General features: G+C 40.9%; 1 protein-coding gene and 1 long non-coding RNA gene across 4 annotated transcripts; one reads left to right on the top strand and one right to left on the bottom strand.

Annotated features, from left to right (window-relative positions):
• Positions 1–901: 901 nt before the first annotated feature.
• BTF3 (basic transcription factor 3) lies at positions 902–9146 on the bottom strand. Of its 2 annotated transcripts, none has more exons than XM_025447565.3 (6): positions 8990–9146; positions 8281–8349; positions 4714–4827; positions 3988–4189; positions 2147–2203; positions 902–1204 (listed from the first exon to the last, which is right to left on the bottom strand). In XM_025447565.3, exons 2-6 carry the CDS (start codon positions 8347–8349, stop codon positions 1158–1160), a joined length of 489 nt encoding a protein of 162 aa, XP_025303350.1. In that variant the 5' UTR covers positions 8990–9146; the 3' UTR covers positions 902–1157. The 2 variants fall into 2 exon arrangements, with proteins under 2 accessions (XP_025303350.1, XP_025303349.1); XM_025447564.3 differs by having other exon boundaries at positions 8752–9114.
• A 76-nt stretch (positions 9147–9222) lies between these two features.
• LOC125753993 (uncharacterized) lies at positions 9223–19356 on the top strand. Of its 2 annotated transcripts, XR_007407127.1 has the most exons (3): positions 9223–9501; positions 17213–17414; positions 18901–19356. It is a non-coding gene; the product is annotated as an uncharacterized LOC125753993 (long non-coding RNA). The 2 variants fall into 2 exon arrangements; XR_007407129.1 differs by lacking the exons at positions 17213–17414; positions 18901–19356 and adding an exon at positions 9826–10267.
• Positions 19357–19898: the final 542 nt, after the last annotated feature.

Below are 19898 nucleotides of genomic sequence, written 5' to 3'. Positions count from 1 at the left end.
TATTTATACAAGTATTTCATTTTTGGTAGTTGACCTACAGTGACTTTTAGATATAGCTGCGTGGTATCCTCATAAAGTAGTTGCAAATTGTTATGTAAATTAAAAATGAATTCTTATTGCTGCAAGTAGAAACTAAGACAGCTTATTTGGCCTTGATGCAGATGACATTTATTTTAATTGCCAGTTTGTAAATTTTTAAGTTACTTCAACATTATGATTGCTAATACAATTTTAAGTAGTCTTATAATCTGGGATGATGGAACCATTCTGTATCCTGATAGAGGTGCAGGCACGAGTATTATGTGTTAAGTTTCTTACACCTGTATATGTAAACTTTACTGTATTATCTTAAAAAGCAGATTTTTCTTTAAAGAGAAAAAAGTAGCCTTATTAAAGTTTAAGACGAGGTAACATTCCCCCTACAAACACTACTTTTTTTTCAGGTGCCTTAGAGAATATCCTACAAGGAAGGGAGTTAATTTGATTAACTTTCACTTTTTAAAAATAAACTTGGGTTACAAGTAGAAAATGAAGCTACTAATTCCTACTTCAGATGGACGATTAAACGAGATAATTAAGTGCAATAATATGTTAAAGGCACTTAGTATGTACTTACAATATAGACAATATTAAGAGAAAAAAACTTGCTCACCTACTAAGGAATATACCATTCTTTATAACTGAACTTATTACATAAATCACTGTAGCCCTGAGGATTGAACAAAAGTTTTAAAACATGAAAACTATGGACCACCTTTGTTACGTTAGACGGCCATTTAAAATCTTTAATCAAATTTCATCAAAGATTATCAGCCAGATTACATGCCATGATTAGCTTTCTATAAACAACCTTGTTTCTGTGTACAAATCAGTGTCAATGAAATAAAAAAATAAAACCGTATCCTAGGCAAAGAACTTTATTAACCTTGTTTCAAACTTTATTCCCAGGCTTCTTCAGCTTAATTAGCTGCAAAGAATGAATTGTGTATAAGCAAAAACTGAAAAGAGCTGCAGTGTCCAAGGGGCTTGGGCTTAAAAATATTAGAGATCTAGATTTTATCAGATCCATGAACAAAATTTTAAAAAGCAGTCATAATATAAAATAGCAGCTCCCAGTAACTTCTTCAAGTTTTATCTTCTTCAGAAGTTGACTCAATTCAGTTTGCTTCATTCTTGGAAGCTTCATCAAAATTCTCCACAAGATCTAGAAAAAGAAAAAAAAAAAAAAAAACTGAAAAAAAACCCAAATCTACAAATCAAGTTTAAAAAACGCTTTCAAAATATATCCTACAGTTAAATCAGGATATACATTTAAATTTAAATACTTTATTTCAAAAAAAATAAATAAATAAAAATAAATACTTTATTTCCAATGAGACTACTACCCATTTGGCACATTTTCAAGTGTAGATTTTGGCATGTAATTAAGACAAGGGAAAGAGGGAAATTCACATTAATCTGCTTATGACATAAATACTGTGCTTAAGAAGTACGTACATACCCTCTCTGGTTCCATTTCACCCAAAGAACTAAGCAATGTTAATACAATTAGTTAATATGGGGGTCAGAACCAAAGAATACCATCACAAACAATGTGAAGCTTTCCAGGATTCCTAAAGGACACCTGTCTATGCAATACTGAAACATTTCAGTCTAGGGATTCTACTGCTCAATAAGCGTATCTTGCAACAAAACAAATTATCAAATACCAGCTAATATAGAAAAATGCCTCCTGATTGCCAAGAGTTTTCCCAATTTTATAAAGGAGGATTGTACCATTCCTTAAGACATCTGAATTTCTCCATGCCTTCTCATAAATTTATTGATCTCAAGTAGGAAACAGAGGTCATTCATCATCTACCAGTTATTCTACTTATGTGACAATATACATACTTATTTATTCAATATTGGAAGTTAGATACTTACACCTTCTTGGGAACCCAATCAGAAAAAGCCAAGTCTATAAACATAACTCCTAGTTAAAAAACATTGCATTATTATTTCCATTCTGAGCAAGGTTCCTGTGTTCCTTTCCTGTCCTTTACCTTATAACCCCTTCCTCCAAGATAGTCTTTCCGGCAGTAAAAAGATTTGTTACTCTCCCTTGTTAAGATTCTTTAGTTTAACTGTAAATAAAGGTTCCTACCTGGAACTTCATCATCATCATCCTCTCCGGTAGCAAGTGGTGCTTTTCCATCCACGGCTGTGAAAGGGAAATGTACACATTACACATTTGTTAAGTCTGTGATAAACATTAACCAAAAGACCAGATGAAAAGTCAAATGTTACAACTTATGTTCATATGACAACAGTGACATTTAAGATTTCATCCTAAGTACTAATAACAACATGGTAGCCTAAGGTCTACAAATGAATCAGAATGCTATTAACAGCCAACAAAACAAATTCCATGCCCATCTTTTCAATCCCTCTGGCCCACCACAGGTCCTGAGGTGGTATAAAAATAGAGTACCCCCAAGGTACAAGTAAATCCACATAGCAAATTATGGTAAAGTTTCCCTAGGCAGGCAAAAATTAAGAGACTGTTTTCTCAAATATTGTTGTTTTGTGCACGGCATATAACAAAATACTTTCATCAAAAAATTAAGTGCCATTTTCTTAAGAAAAGACTATTAATACTGGGGGTGGGGGGAGGAGAAAGAGCACAAGCCAGGGGGAGGGGAGAGGGAGATGTAGAGGGAGAGGCAGACTCCCTGCTGAGCAGGGAACAGGATGCTAGGCTCAATCCCAGGACCCTGAAATCATGACCCTAGCCAAAGGCAGAGAGATGGTTAACTGACTGAGCCACCCAGGTGCCCCTCCACCTTCTTTTTAATACACAACAAAGTAAACTATTCTTGGGAGTTGAGAGTTCACAGTACTAGCACTATCAGATTTTTTTTTTAAGATTTTATTTATTTATTCACGAGAAAAACAGGCAGAGGGAGAAGTAGGCTTCCTGCAGGAAACCTGACACAGGACTCTGGGATCACGCCAAGCCAAAGGCAGACGCTCAACTGCTGAGCCACCCAGGCATCCCCCCTTCAGATTTTCAATGGGATACTTCCAAAGCCTATTTTAGCCCTGAAGGCCTTTGACTTACCTAGAATTTCTTATGCCTCTCAGTGTGACACACAAACACCAAAAACAAAAAAACAAAAAAAAAAAAAAAACCCCCCAAAACTATGTCTATATAAAACATTAAAGGAGAAAGAGTGAATGCCTAGAAAAACATGGATGACTAAATAACAGACCATATAATAAACCTGTCTTGCTTCTACATTGCCATTCTTCAAAATTTTAAATAGAGGACCACAGCATAAAGTAGCTACATCTCTCAATGCACTTACTGAACAACAGGATTTTCTGCCCTGATCAAAATCCTTGTATTAAAAATACCCAAATAATGCCAGTCCAATTCTTAAACATTACTGGTAATACCAGTAATGGTAATTTACCAGCTGTAAATATGACTAAAAAATTTGACAAGTTATAATGTATCTTAATGAATTCTAAACTATCACTTATCAAAAAAAACAAAAAATTAATATATTCATCATTTCCAGCTGGTAAAAGTAAAAATTTTAGATCTCTAATCCATAGGAGAAAACAAATATTACACTGAATCCAGTATAATGATCACAGCATATTAGTTAACTTATTGAACACACTAAGAACACCTGCTTAGAAGTCATTGTAAGGGGTGCCTGGGTGGCTCAGTTGGTTTGCCGCTGCCTTCGGCAGGAGTCACAATCCTGGGGTCCTCCCTGCTCAGCTGGGGGGGATCTACTTCTCCCTCTCCCTCCCCCATCTCAACTCATGCTTGTGCTCTCATATGAATGGGTTAAAAAAAAGTCATCGTAAAAATTGTTACTTTTTAGAGGAAAACTGGCATTTCCAAATGTAGAGATATTCATATCTACTTGAGATCTTAGAAATTTACTGATAACTCAGTAATCCTGGGCAAAACCACTACTGGAAACTTACATTGTTTGGGCAGAGCTTCAGCCAGTCTTCTTAAACTAGTCAGACTGTCTGCACCAAGCTGGTTTAAGATACTGGGTAGCATTTCTGTCAGCTGCTTTGTCTCAGCATGGCCTGTAATGGTGAAAGTGTTCGCTGCCAGCGATGCCTGAACTTTAGGGTTGTTAAAATGGATCACTGTTCCTTGGTTTGTGAACATATTCACCTACAAAGAAAAAAAAAATTTGATTAGCAACATCCACCAAAATTTTTCAAAAACCAAACATTCTATTAAGAAAAAGCTGAGGACTGGATAACTAATCTACTACCTCACAGTGAAGCACAGGTTATATTTTGTCTAGAATGAGAAGTGCACTCTAATTGCTTTCAGATTTAGCAATTTCCCTAATATTCACTAGTGGAGTGGAAACCTACTTTAGAGGGATATGAAATTCTCTGATAGGATTGGAAAAAAAAAAAAAAACTTAATGTATAACCATTAAAAGCTTTTCCCAACGACATCATTTTTTTTTTTTTTTAAAAGATTTTATTTATTCATGAGAGACAGAGAGAGAGAGAGAGAGGCAGAGACACAGAGGGAAAAGCAGGTTCCATGCAGGGAGCCTGACGTGGGACTAGATCCTGGGACTCCAGGATCACGCCCTGAGCTGAAGGTGGTGCTAAACTGCTGAGCCACCCTGGGCTGCCCATGACATCTTGTTTTATAAAGAAATAAAATTTGACACTTACTTCTTCAATACCAGAGATATTGTTTACCCCTAACTTCTTTAAGGAGAACTGAAGTTTTTTATCATCTGCTGTAGCTGTTCTATGAACCACCTTCTTCTTTCGGCGAGCAGTTCCCTAGAGCGAGGAGAAAAGAAAACAGCACACATATATACCATACGACAGACATTTTCAAAAAGAAAGTTTGTAATTCCTTCCTGATCTTTGGATCTGTTTAAGAAAATTACCATAATCACAAACTTCTAGGCAGCAAGTAGGCAATGACGGAAGCCTAAAGAAGGTTAACAAAGGAATCGTCTAGAAATCCTTAATAACTTCTAAGCTTCTAATTTTGTCATATATAAAAGAATGACTTTTTCCCAGTGCTACTTTTTAGAATATCTGCTCTAGAAGTCATCAAAGAGGTGGCATGTATCAACCTAAATTAAGCCTCAACTAGAAGTTCCAGGTCCAAAACTATTAATCTTTTGTTTTTAATTAATGAAAAATCAACATCCATTAATATTCACGGGCACGACAGTATATGGACACATCCAAAGGAGTCTATATACAGACTTCTATAATACCTAAGAGTAAAATCTTAACCCACAAGTCCTTTACATGATCTGCCCTGCCCCTACTAGGCTGTTTTTGACCACATCTCCTATCACACATTCTCATCTTTAGCCAAATAAAACTCACAGTTCCTTCAATAGGCCAAAAAAGAAGCTTTGCACATACTGTTCCTTTCTTCCCCTACTATCTGCATTGGTTCCCTCCCTTACTACAGAGCTCTGGTCTTATTTCATCTTATCAGGGGTCTTTCCCACCACTCGATGTAAAAAAGCAAATTTTACAGTCACCATCTTTCATCTATCCAGCTTTATTTTTCTTCATAATAAATACTACTATACGAGATAAATGTATTTTATTGTCTCTCTCCGCTAGATAGAATGTAACCTTCTTAAGAGCTTCCATTCTGTTTACTGCTCTGAACGATACTGAGAACAGTGTCTGGCTCACTGAAGGCACTTAGTAACTTGGTGAAGGAATAAATACAGGCTTCAAGAAAACTTGTAGCCCCTTGTACTTATAGACAAGTCTCCAATCTCCTCCTCCTCAAACATATCCTATAAACCTTCAAAAGTAGGCAAATGTGACTCTCAATTTCTGATTAACATTCTTTAATAAATACTCTCAAGAACTCTTTTATATATGTATAGATTAAGCCCTTTACATGATACATAAAGCTCTTTATGGAAACGTTACCACCCACATATCTCAATATACCCCAACCCCCATACCAATTCCTATTTGTCCTTTAAAACCCTGTTCAAATCACTGCCTCTTTTGTGCCTTCCCTAAACTTTGCAATAAACCGTCCCCAAGCAAAATCATTCCCATCTCTGTATTTTGAAAGGCTTCTACTACACTATGTATATTCCACTATGAAAAACAGACTTTAAAAACAAAACAAAACACACTTTAAAAAAAAAGGATAACTATCTCCCCTACTAGCGTTAAAATCCCCTTAGGGACCATAAATTTCTTAAATTCCATATTCCCAGAAATGAGTACAGTTAATGGTTTAAGTAAATGATAACTGAACTGAACAAAATATCAATAGCTACAAAAAATACTGGCTACCAACCCTCCCCAAAACCTTCCAGAATAAAAATCACTTTCACGTGGTCATGTAGGTATCTGGCAAAGAATTCTAACAGACATTCTAAACAACTACTATAAGATTCTAAAAAACAAACACACCTCCTGTAGATTCCACACACTTCATATCCGTAGAGTTTAATTTTTACTCATATAATTTACTATCAATGCTCTGATCGGATAATGAATAACGTTCTTTTATACCATTTATCTGAAAGTACCTAACAGATTTCTCTAAAGCAAAACTAACTCACCGAATTTCACATCGAATAATAAAGATATTTCTTAAAAGGTAAAGAAGTTATTTCCATATTACAATGACATAAGCATTTCCTATACTAACTGAAGTTCAATCTCACATCAACCTTAAGAATCTAAAAAACCTAGACTTCCCTTGCCCTAGAATGTTTCTCACAGCTAAAGAGGGATGATCAGAGTAACAACAGAAAGAAAGCACACAAACACATTATTCAGATTATTTCTTGTGAAACCTGTACTAAGAGATAGTTAAAAACCCTAATACAAGAACATCCAAACACTGACCCACAAAGAATATAACGAGTTTTTCTGGGACCTGAGGGCCACACCCAGCTCTTAACAATTGCTAAGAAAAAAGCAACACCTACTACTTGTTAATGGGCAGGTGCAGATCCTGAAGACTACTGGCTTCAGGAAAGGGAAAAGATCAGGATACATTCATTGTTGGCGGTCTGTAATTTCACAGCTGCACCTCTCATCATTTAGGCCTATGTGCAACTTTTGACTATTTCACAGAAGACTTTCCTTGAAGGCAAATGCTTAAAATTGGAAAAAACTAATAGGTAATAACCTTGTCCCAGGAAAGCTTTACAAGTTTTACCAAGCTGAAGACCTGCTCTGTTCCAACAGGCTACCACACCCTGTTAAACACTAGGAATGTGCTAACACAACGCAAAATACAACCAAGTACATCTCCGTGGGGGAGGGGGGGGCTTCTGAGTTAGGTAAATTACTCAGAAAACAATCTAAAAAGTCCCAACTACAAAAAAGTATACCCTTGGATCAGTATCCAGCAGGAAAAATCAATTACCCAAAAACTTACCTAAAAACCTACCAAATACTCTCATTCTCTCAGTTTTAGCACATTTACAAAGTCAAAATGGAAGGGTTAGTTGCTTAGGTAATTATTTTCAGATCCACAGTCACTGCCCTTAAAATCTGTGACATACCTTTAGCAAAAGGTTATCTTCCAAAATGTCCTAGAAAATGCCCAACTACTCTGGATTGCGTTTAGGTAAGAAGGCACGATAGGAAGGCCTTAACTTGAAAGAGACACAAACCTCTATTAAGGACAATTATCACCCAGAGGCTTGTGTTACAAACTACAATTTAAAAGATAAGTGGAACTCAAGTCCCGACTTACTGCATCTAAAAAAATAAAAAATAAATAAATAAAAAAGCAAAGCACCGAAGGTATACAAACTTCGGGCCAAAACGAGAGTGTGAGAGCCACAAGGATTGCCTGACCCCAATGATACATCTTCTCACTAAGGAAACACGATCGTTCTACCGAGACACCGACACTGAAGACACATTTTACCCGGGAGCGATAAGTGCTCTTTCCATCCGGACTCCTTTTCTTTTCACTGAACACACGCATGTCCCACGGACACGCTCCCTCGTGCACCGCATGTCCCACGGACACGCTCCCTCGTGCACCGTGTAACCCCGCTTCCTCCCCTCCCCCGCCCTCGCCCTGCTGGCTCCACGAAATGCCCTGAAATGCCCTCTAGAGACGGTGACAAGCCAACGATGCAAGGAAAGCAAATACAAAACCTAAAAAAAAAAAAAAAAAAAAAAAAAGAGCAAGTCCCCCAAAGGCCCCCCAAACATTAAAACTTAAAAAAACAACAAACAAACAAACCCCGAGAAACTATTAAAACTTACTTTCCCACCAATGCGCACTTGTGCTTGCAATTTGGCGAGTTTCTCCTGGTTCATGATAGTTTCTTTCATCTAGAAAAACAGGAAACCCTCAGCGAGGAAGCGTCTGGTTCACTCTAGCATTCCACGCTCGTTATTTCCCAAGACACCATCGGGGGAGGGGAAAAAGAAGAAGGAAAAAAAAAAAAAGGAGTCCTGAACAGGCCGAGGCCTGACTTCCCAGGGCACCCCGCGGGGCTCCGTGGAGCCCCCGCCGAGCTCCCCGGCCCCGCCCCCGCAGGCCCCGCCCCCCGCGCGGCCCCCGGCCCCGCCCCCTCGCACGGCCCCGCCCCCCGCGCGGCCCCCGGCCCCGCCCCCCGCGCAGCCAGCAGCCCCAGCCCCTCCCCCCCGCCCCGCCCCCGCCCCGGCCCCGGCCCAGCCAGGGCCTCCCCGGCCCGGCCCGGCCCGGCCACTGTCCGCAAAGCCTCGCGGTACCTGAGGCTCCTGTCCTCGGGTCCCGCCGCGAGGTGGAGGAAGAGACGGCGTCGCCTCGCCCCCAGGGCAGCCGCCCCTGGCTCGCCCTCGCCCCCGAGAGTCAGCCTGAGCGGGGGCGCCCGTCCGTCGCATCGCCTTGCTCTCCTCAGCCCTGTCCCTCCCTGTCTCGCTCCTTCCGGGCACTTCCCGCCCCCGTTCCCGTCCTCCTCCCACGCCGGCGTCCAGAGCCTTTTTGTACCTTGTTGGAGCGCAAATGGGACCGCGCGGGGGACTAGGGTTGGCGCTCGGGGGGTCTCAGGCGGACCAGCTGAGGTTAGGCGCACACACGCGGGGACGCAAGATGGCAGCTAGAGGGAGGCCGGAAGTGACGCACCGCGGCTTCCGCCCGAAGTCCGGAAGCGGGCTTTGCCGCGAGCCGCGCGCTCCGCTGCGCACGCGCGCCCGGGGCCCCGGCGTGGGTGGGCGGGGCGGGGCGGGACGGGGCGGGCCCCGCGGGGCTCCGAGTGCGGCGGCGGCCGGGCCACGACTGAGCCTCCCGGGTCGGCCCTTTGCACGGTTGGGGTTGAGTGGGTCGGCCCGCGGGCCCGCCCTTCCCGCCGTCGGGAGCGGGAACGCGTGGGGCTCCCGGCGTGCGCTCCCGCGGCCCCTCTCGCTGGCTGCGGCTCGGAGCCCTCGTCCGAGGGTCGCAGACGCTCCCTCTGCGGCCGGAATCCGCCTTTTTTCAAGACGTTTTGCCGGAACCGGGTCCAGGTCAGCGGATCGTGCCTCCCCGGACGAGGCGGCGCGGCGGGCTGCAGGACCCCGCTCTGCGGTTGCTGGCGAGCGCCTTGGGGCGCGTCCCGGGCTGGGGCTTCCAGCGGGCGCCGCGGGCTGCGTGGGCTCCGATGGGCTCCGAGGGCCTGGGCGTGGAGCCGGGCGATGCGAGTGTCAGCGCAGCAGCCCCCCCCGCCCCCCGCGTGCGGGACTCTCTCATTTCTTTTTTGTTGTTTACCAAAAACTTGGCTCCTTGATATCAGTGGGCATGGATTTTACAATGAACAAGTGTTGAACACATTTTCTTTTTTTTTTTTTAAGATTTTATTTATTTATTCAAGAGACACACAGAGAGAGAGAGAGGCAGAGACACCGGCAGAGGGAGAAGCAGGCTCCATGCAGGGAGCCCGACGCGGGACTCGATCCCAGGACCTGGGGTCACGCCCCGGGCCGCCGGCAGGTGCCTAACCGCTGCCCCACCCGCCCTGGGGCGTCCTCCGATCTTGTTTCCTAACTGCGCAGTCGCAGTCAAAGGAGAATTTGTGCCCGGTGTGTTTGGAGGCTGAATTCCTGGCGCGGCAGTGTCCAGCTTGGGATCGCAGCGCTGTGCGCCAGCCTCTTCGTGGTCTTCGCCATGAGGCTCTTGCAGGTTACAAAATGAGCCCAAGAGCTCTCCTCTCCGGGGAAAATACAGTTTCTAGGACAAAGGGGACCTCGTGGGTGCAGATTCTGTCCAATTAAAATGAATCTTTCTGTTTTGGGATACTTTTCACGTGTAAATCTGTTACAATGTAGCGTCTCTAAGAAAAATAGGACAGCTGCCTTGCTTTTTTTTTTTTTTTTTTTAAGGGTAAGTGTAGCAGTTGGTATTTTCTTAGGAAACAATGTTGCTCTTCTCTTAAACAGGAGTCAAGGTGAGTACAGAAGAAAGAGGAGCCGTTAGGCTAAGTGGGTTACTGTAAAGGTCAAAGTGACCGCCAGCATCATTCAGTGCAATGTGCAAATGTGCAAATATTGCAAAATGTATAGAAATACGCCCCTTTGGGGGATGCCTGGGTGGCTCAGGCGGTTAAGCGTTTGGCTCAGGGCAGGATCCCGGAGTCCTGGTCATCGAGTCCCCGTTGGGCTTCCTGCTCCGCGGGGACCCTGCTTCTCCCTCTACACTCCCCCTGCTTGTGCTCCTGCTCTCTCCCTCTGCATCACATAAATAAAATCTTTATAGTTATTTTTTTGAATTTATTCATGAGACAGAGAGAGAGGCAGAGATATACAGGAGGGAGAAGCAGGCTCCATGCCAGGAGCCCTACGTGGCACTTGATCCCGGGACCCCAGGGTCACGGCCTGGGCCAAAGGCAGGCGCTAAACCACTGAGCCACCCAGGGATCCCCACATAAATAAAATCTTAAAACCTCCCCTTTTTCCATCTTTGTTCAGGAACACATTCCCAGCCCTCCTTCTTCCATGTTATACTGAGGGCATTTGAAACTTTCAAGTCATACAATGTTTTTTTGAGCATTTACATAAATACACCATTCTTTCACCTACCTGTCACCTGATTGACCTTTTAAATACCTGTTTTTCAGGTAATATCCCAGGTTATTTTTAATTTTCCTTTGGTTCCCACTTGTCCTGGGCTTTTCTAATTTTTAAGACTCACCATGTTGAAAATCATGAAAGGTCCCCTAATGGGAAGAAGAGAATTTTGATTTTTGACTTCTGCTGCGACATTCTGTGAATGGTTAGGAAATCCAGATTCTGAATATTTACATTCTTATGTATAAGAATATTTATATTCTTAGTAATGTATAAGAATATTTATATTCTTAGTAATGTTTATATACCAGTCTTTTAAAAAAGTAATTGAAGGTTGTTTTTTTTAACTCCAGAAAAAAGTTACTATCTTAGCGATGACAAGAATAATTCACAATATCTATGGCAAATACGAGTTAGTAGTTCCCACACTTAACTGCTGAGCTTGAACAAACTCAAGGATTCAACATGACCTCGGTCAATAGATAGGCAAGAAAGGGGAAACCTGTGTGCTCGCCTTTGTTTACAGTTTGTGGTCTAATCAAAGTCCATGAATCGTTTTCACCTCTCAGTTGGACTTAAGTTGGCTTCGACCCAAACTCAAATACATACTTGATGTAATGATTTTGTGCCCATTTTGTGCCCATTTTGACCCACGGAAGGGTATTGGGAATCACTGTGGTTCTAGTTGCCTTGTGATCTGGCCCTTGACTGATAGCCACAATGGACCTTTTGTCTGTTTCTACATCTCCTTGAACTTCTAATACCCCCACTTTTGTTCAGTTACTGTCTGCAACTCATGTAGCTTTTGGTTTAAAAGTCTCCGGAAAGCCTTCTCTGACACCCTCAACCCCATTAAGTTACATCCATGGTTGTTATTTTTAGTTGTGGTACTTTATTAAATGTAAAATGATAGATTGATAATCTTGTTGAGTTCATGGAGAATTGAACCAGGAGTCTTAATAACAACTTCTAGGTTGATGTTGAGTGTTGGCTCTTTGACAGTTGGATCTTCACGGAAATCTGAGGAGGTAGTTTCTTCCCGTATTACTGCTCATATCACTGGCCGTCTAACTAATGCTTAAAGAGTTGAGGTGTGAAGATTGACACCACTTCATTTACCCTCCATCAGCTGTACCATCTCTGTGCATCTGAATCTGTAAATTTTGCCTTTCTTGCTGTTAACACACAGAAGAGGGGATCCCTGGGTGGCTCAGCGGTTTGGCGCCTGCCTTTGGCCCAGGGCGCGATCCTGGGGTCCCGGGATCGAGTCCCACGTCAAGCTCCTGGCATGGAGCCTGCTTCTCCCTCTACCTGTGTCTCTGCCTCTCTCTCTCGGTGTCTATCATGAATAAATGAATAAATAAATATTTAAAAAAAAACACAGAAGAAATATTCCCTCCACTTGTACGTTTGTGCATTTCATATAGGACCTTGATTCTTCTGTTAAATCCCTCTTATATCTGTTTTCCCCCTACAACTAGGTCATTCCACCAGTATACTAAAATGCCTCCCTTTCAGGTGTTTCAGAAGAAAAACCAAAAACTTTTTTTGATCTCTATTCTGCTCCAGCCACTACTTAATTTTGGTGTTTCCTTTTATAGCAAAATCTCTCCAAAGAATTGTCTAAACCTCCATCTTGACAAATCTGAAAGGCAAATTCTTAGTTCTCATTTTAGCCTTTAGGTAGCATTTGACACACCTGGCTACTTGTACATTTTTTAAATATTTTCTTCTCTAGGCTCCCAGAACATCTCGCTTCCTGGGGTGTCTTACTGACACCTCAGTCTACTTTGCTTTATCTTCTTTCTCTGCCTTCTAAATATTAGAGTTGGATACATTTTAGTCCTATCTTTTTTTCTACCTATACTCTTCCTAAGTCTTTTCATTCAGTCCCATGGCTTTAAATCTTAACTTTATTTTGCTAAGTCTCAAATTTATACTGCCAACCCTAACTTTTTGATTATCAGACTGAATATCTTTCTTACATTGTTGTGGAAAACTTCAAGTACATAGCACAAATAATATAATGAACTTCCATAGACCCACTACACGCATCAGCAGTTATTAAATTAATACGTATTTATTTCAGAAAACTTATATAAGATCACTCTGGAAGAAAGATACAGAAAGTTGAGTGCTAGGAAAGGGAGGAAGAGGAGCAGACAAGGATTTTTTGTTTTGCAGGGAACGTTGATAGAGAAACAATCTTGTGTGAAGATGGGGAGAGAAAACAGCTAAAATGTGCTTAAAAAGAAAAGATTTACTGAAGTCACAGGGATTATCCAAAACATCTTTTTTTTTTTAAGTTTATTTTTCTTAGTAATTTTTATACCAAATGTGAGGCTCAAACTCAGGACCTCAATATCAAGAGTCACATGCTAAAAAAAAAAAAAAAAAAAAGAGTCACATGCTCCTCTGACCGAGCCAACCAGGTGCCCCCAAAGCATCTTCTAAAATCTCAGTTGCAAAAATAAAATATAAAATAAAATAAAATAAAATAAAATAAAATAAAATAAATAAAATAAAATCTCAGTTGCCTAATATACTCTATATTTCTGAGACCGGAGTGAAACCAAGGAGGTCAACAACTTTTTTATAATTAAAAAAATAAAATCTTTAAATGTTCACTTGGTGGGGGAAAAAAACCTACTGAAAATAAATTGCTCTTAGAATATACATTGCCTGCAGTCAGACAAGGATGATAAATGGGTACGAAGATCCTAGAACGTCAGTAATGAAAGCAAAGCATGATGAAAGTCTACATTATCCAAATTTTGCTGATCACCTATTTAGTGTACAGTTTATTATCTTCACCACGCTAAAATATTTTTAAGGGCTTTCATAGCTATGTAATTCTCCCCGATCCTATTATCTTCTTAGTCTTTCAAATTGCTTAAGGTAATAAACTGAACACTTTATAGAGGCCAGTCTTCTTTCTTCTTGCCATGACTGCTATTCTTTATTAGTTGCAATTCAGTTTATCAGTGTTTATATGCTGAGAGTTTCCAGTATGTGCCTTCTTATAAACAGCATAAACCAAAGTGAGAATTGTATCTTACACTCTAGTAAAAGCAAGTGCTACAATGACGGTGGGTCAATATGGATGATGGACTTTGTTGCTAGGTTCAGTATTTTTGTTTTTTTGTTTTTTTGTTTTTTTGGGTTTTTTTAGTATTTTTGTATTAAAACTGATATGGCAACGAGGAAAAGGACTGACAAACTGGTAAACTTTAGTTGCTTTAGTGAGTATGTGGAGTTGTCATTTATAAAGATAGGAGAGGACTAGGCATATAAGGAACAGAGGAATATAAAGAACTTCAAGGAAATTAAATCAGATCCTGCAGAAAAATGTATATACTGGTTTATTTGTATGTCTTTTAAAAGTGACTGGAAAACACTCTCGACAAGATAGTAATATAAATCCGACGTCCTTTTAAATATATCTTCCAATTTAATATTTGCTAACTTTGCCAGCATCCAGCATCCTTGTTTGCTTTTCTTGGGAGTCCGAACTTGTATTTTTGGTTTAAAGAATAAGAGGGTTGTAGGAACAAGGAAAGTGATGTAGGAGATTGACACTCTACATTTTATATCATTTTGGAGCTGCAAAGGTAAATTACAGGTCCAAGTGGCTCAAACTTTGGTTTGAGAACAGGAAACTGAGAGCCACAGGAAAATTAAAGCTTTAAAGGTATGTCTTGGGGGCGCCTGGGTGACGTGGTGGGTTAATCATCTGACTCTTGGTTTTGCCTTAGGTTGTAATCTCGGGGTTCTGGGATTGAGCCTGGCATCAGGCCTCTGGCTCAGTGGGGTATCTGCTTCCTCCTCTGCCTCTCCTCTTTCCAACCCCTGCCATCCTGCTCGTGCTTGCTCTCTATCTCAAATAAATAAAATCTTAAAAAAAAAAAAAAAAAAGGATTGTCTTTCTGTCTCCTGCCCCTTAGCCTCGCTCTTGTGCCCTCTCTCTCTCTCTCTCTCTCAAAAAAGGTGTGTCCTGGAAGGAGGTGGGGCTAGTGCAAATTTAGCAAGTAAAAATAAACAGTTTGAAGCAACCTTTCTTGTTAGGCAGAAAATGCCAGCAGAGCATTAATTTTTCTAGTAGATTTTTAAAAAATTAAAAGTTAGCTTAAAAGTTAGCTATTAAAAAAAGCACTGTACCAAGTTTATAGAGACAAAGAGTCCAGCCCAGCTTTCTCTCCGTGTTTATAAGCTGAGCCACCTCCAGCAAGACTATCTCACACGGCCCTTAATTCAACCTGATTTTTTTTTAATTAAAAAAAAATGGTTTTGCCCTTTCTATTTTTTTAAAAGATTTTTAAAATTTATATTGTTTGAGAGAGAGAGGGAGAAGGAGAAGCAGACTCCCTGCTGAGCAGAGTCAGACATGGGACTCTATCCCAGGACCCCGAGATCATGACCTGAGCCCGAGGCAGATGTTTCACTGACTGAGCCACCCAGGCGCCCCTGCCCTTTGTATTTTTAGGTTACATTTAAGCACCTTTAAAGATGTATTCTGCAGTTTATTGGGGAACTTTTTTTTTTTTTAAAGCTTTTATGTGCTCAAAACAATGTGACTGTTGCGGAAACCAAATCTATAGACGTTTTAAAATTTAAACTGGGGTAACTTGGTGACTACCAAATTGTAACTGACTCACTTTCTTGTTTCAGTAGTTTGTCTTCTCCCCAAGCTCACATCCAGTGCTAGCCAGGACCATCACACATCCCCAGGGGGATTTCCTTCCATGGGCTGATGGCCTGTCTTAAAGTCTGCACCTTTTAGGTTTACTGTCAGGACACCCAGTGTTTATTTGTCAGATATAGTACACTGCTCATGTATTACTTTTTCTTTTTCTGTTGTTTTTTTTTTTTAAACCAAGTTGTTAAGGTAGAAAATAAAAGACCAATATATAATTAGTGACTTCATTTGGTTAATAGAACTGTCCAGATTTCAAACCTAGAAGGCATTTCATTTTGTATATTCCTGTATCATTTGTCACTGATATAAAAAAGTGGGAAAAAACCCCAGAAGTAATCATTTCATTGTTTGCATTTGGGTGGTAGACCCAGTATTCTTGATATATGGTAGGATGATTACTTTTTTTTTTTTTTAGTTGACATATTTTTTTTTAAAGTTGACCTATATGCAGACTTCTATTCCATATACATGTTAGGCTTGTTAAATTATTTTAAAATTGCATTGACATTGTGTAGATTAATTTGGGAAGCTTTTATATCTTTACTAATTGTATGAATCTGCTTTCAGTTGCAGTAAATAGATATGGCTATTTTTACAGGTATAATATAGGGAATTGGTGCTTAGAAAATTATTGAATGGGCTGGAAGAGTGGGCTTTAGCTTAGGCATCAAGAATGAGTCCCAGGGACGCCTGGATGGCTCGGCAGTTGAGCATCTGCCTTCGGCTCACAACCTGGTCCCAGAATCCGGGATCGAGTCCTGCGTCGGGCTCCTTGTGGGGAGCCTGCTTCTCCGTCTGTCTCTGCCACTCTCTCACTCTCTCTGTGTATCTCCTGAATAAACAAATAAAATCTTTAAAAAAAATGAGTCCCAGGATAATACTACAGAACATGACTATTAAGGGAGCTGATACTACCCATCAGGGGACGGAGAATCAATATGCTAGGACTAGAATTATTGATGTTAAGAATAGATGACTATAGGGGTGCCTGGTGACTCCATTGGTCAAGCATCCCGTCTTGATTTTGCCTTAGCTCATGATCTTGGGGTTCTGGGATTGAGCCCCATGTTGTGCTGCACGCTCAAGGGAGAATCTGCTTGATGATTCTCCCTCTTCCACTGCCCCTCCTCCCACTGGTGTTCTCTCTGTGTCAAATAAATAAGGAAATCTTAAAAAAAAAAAAAAAGACTACTTTAACCACAATGTGAGAGTCAAGAAGATACTGTATTACTCAACACCCACAAAGCCAATGACTGTGCTCTAGAAAGCAGCTGCAGAAAATACTAATATATTCACCACTATGCTCGCTAGCCAAAAAAAAACAAAGCAGCAGGAAAAAGGCTTTGGCCTTCTACACCAAATCTTACTTAAATGTACCCAATTGGCAGAAATCATTTACTTCAAGAACACTAAAACTGCAAGGGTATCTGGGAAATGTAGTTCTTAGAAAATGTTTTTAAAATATTTTCTTTATTTTAGGGGGCAAGGGATGGACGGGGAAGGAAAGGGCAAGCAGACTCTGCACTGCGCATGAAGCTTGACCAGCTGGATCCTACAAGCCCACATCAGACCCGAAGATCTGACCTGAGCCAAAATCAAGAGTCAGCTGCTCAACTGACTGAACCACCCAGGCACCCCTGGGAAATGTAGTTTTTAACTTTTCAAGATTTATAATATAGAAGTAAGCTTTATAAACAGATGCTGAATACCAACCTACCTTGTCCGTGAATATAGTGCAACTATTGTTTCAAATATCTTATGTATTTTATTATATATATATATTTAAAGATTTTAGTTTTAAGCAATCTCTACCCCCAACATGGGGCTTGAATTTAAAACCCCAAGATCAAGAATCTCATGCTCTACTGGCTGAACTAGCCAGGTGCCCATATTTTATTTATTTGTTCATTTAAATTCAGTTTGCCAACATATAATACCCAGTGCTCATCCCATCAAGTGCCGCCCTCAGTGCCCATTACCCAGTCTCCCCGTCACCCCACCCACTTCCCCTTCTGCAACCCTTTGTTTCCCAGAATCAGGAGTCTCTCATGTTTGTCTTCCTCTCTAAGTCTTCCCCACTCAGTTCCTCTCCTTCCCTTTTAGTCCCTTTCACTATTTCTTATATTCCACATATGAGTGAAACCATATGATAACTATCTTTCTCCGACTGACTGACTTCACTCAGCATCATACCCTCCAGGTCCATCCACGTTGAAGCAAATGGTGGATATTTGTCATTTCTACTGGCCGAGGAATATTCCACTGTATACATAGACCATATCTTCCCTATCCATCATCTGTCGATGGACACCGAGTCTCCTTCCACAGTCTGGCTATTGTGGACATTGCTGCTGTGAACATCGGGGTGCAAGTGTCCTGGCGTTCCACTGCATCTGTATCTTTGGGGTAAATCCCCAGCAGTGCAATTGCTGGGTTTTAGGGCAGATCTATTTTTAACTCTTTGAGGAACCTCCACACAGTTTTCCAGAGTGGCTGCACCAGGTCACATTCCCACCCACAGTGCAGAGGGCTCCCCTTTCTCCACATCCTCTCCAACATTTGTGGTTTCCTGTCTTGTTAATGTTCCCCATTCTCACTGGTGTGAGGTGGGATCTCATTGTGGTTTTGATCTGTATTTTCCTGATTCCAGGTGATGTGGAGTATTTTCTCATGGGCTTGTTGGCCACGTGTATGTCTTCTTTGGAGAAATGTCTGTTCATGTCTTTTGCCCATTTCATGATGGGATTGTTTGTTTCTTGGATGTTGAGTTTGATAAGTTCTTTACAGATCTTGGATACTAGCCCTTGATCTGATATGTCATTTGCAAGTATCTTCTCCCATTCTGTAGGTTGCTTTTAGTTTTGTTGACTGTCTCCTTGGCTGTGCAGAAGCTTTTTATCTTAATGAAGTCCCAATAGCTCATTATTGTTTTGTCTCCCTTGCTTTTATAGACATGTCTCGCAAGAAGCTCTGTGAGTTCAAATAGTTGCTCAGGCATCCATATTTTATGTATTTTAATTGAGATGACTTTTTGAAGATCTTGCACATGCTTTGTTAGCTGGATTCCCAGATATATTATAGTTTTTTATTTTTTATTTTTATTACATGTGGTTGGTATACAATGTTTATACTCTTTTTTTTAAGAATTATTTATTTATTTATGATAGACACAGAGTGAGAGAGAGAGAGAGGCAGAGTGTGTCACAGGCAGAGGGAGAAGCAGGCTCCATGCCGGGAGCCCGACGTGGGACTTGATGCCGGGACTCCAGGATCGCACCCTGGGCCAAAGGCAGGTGCTAAACCGCTGAGCCACCCAGGGATCCCTATACTCTTTTTTTTTTTTAACCTCTTTTATTTTGGATACTTATTTTAGATATTCCTGGTCTGTCAAATTTATCTGTACTACCTTTGTTAAATAGAAAAACATTAATTTTTTACTCCAAGGTGATCCAGTCATCAATTTACAGAAAACCCAAAGACAGAAAATCTGTTATTCTACAGAAGGAGGGTGGCTCAGTCGGTTGGGCATCCAACTCTTGGTTTCAGCTCAGTTCACGATCTCATGGGCCATGAGATCAAGCCTCACATCGGGCTGCTTGTGGATTCTCTCCCTCGGCCCCTCCCTCCCCTAAAATAAATAAATCTTAAAAAAAAAAAAAAAAGCTTAAAAAATTATTCCACAGAATACATTCAACAAAATTCAGATTATGAGAAATGATAATACAGTGTGATACTTCAACCAATACGTTTCTGGAAAAGGTGGTGGGGGGAAGGAGAAAAGGGAGATTCTAGGTAAAAAGAGACCTAAGAGACATGTTACAAAAAAACAACAAAAGAAAATAGGCAAAACTAGTGTATAGGGATGCATGCTTAGGTGATAATACCGACAAGGAAGTAATTATAAACATAAGAACAGTAGTTATTCTTAGGAGGGGAAAGGAGGCAGTCATTGGAAGGAGTGCATAGGCGATTGCTAGGATGGTGGGCAAAGGTCTATCTTGTGATCTTTGCAGTTTTCTGTATTTGCTATACTTCATAAGTTTTTTAAAAAGCAACACAGAACAATGTAAGATATAATACAAAGATATATTCATACTTGAGATCATATTTCAACATTACAGAGGTGTAATATAATGGGAAATAAATATTTGGTCTTTGTCCCAGA

This window comes from Canis lupus, chromosome 2 (assembly GCF_003254725.2).
Source record: "Canis lupus dingo isolate Sandy chromosome 2, ASM325472v2, whole genome shotgun sequence".
NCBI lineage: Eukaryota > Metazoa > Chordata > Mammalia > Carnivora > Canidae > Canis > Canis lupus.
Note: the sequence above shows the minus strand (reverse complement) of the source record. Positions and strands in the feature narration are given on the sequence as shown.

Excerpts from the sequence above, each read along its gene's own strand:
- BTF3 (XM_025447564.3), bottom strand. The coding sequence starts at position 8,883 with ATGCGACGGACGGGCGCCCCCGCTCAGGCTGACTCTCGGGGGCGAGGG. Across the intron at positions 8,350-8,751 it reads CCCGAGGACAGGAGCCTCAG|ATGAAAGAAACTATCATGAA; the intron begins GTACCGCGAGGC and ends CTGTTTTTCTAG. Across the intron at positions 4,190-4,713 it reads ATATCTCTGGTATTGAAGAA|GTGAATATGTTCACAAACCA; the intron begins GTAAGTGTCAAA and ends TTTTCTTTGTAG.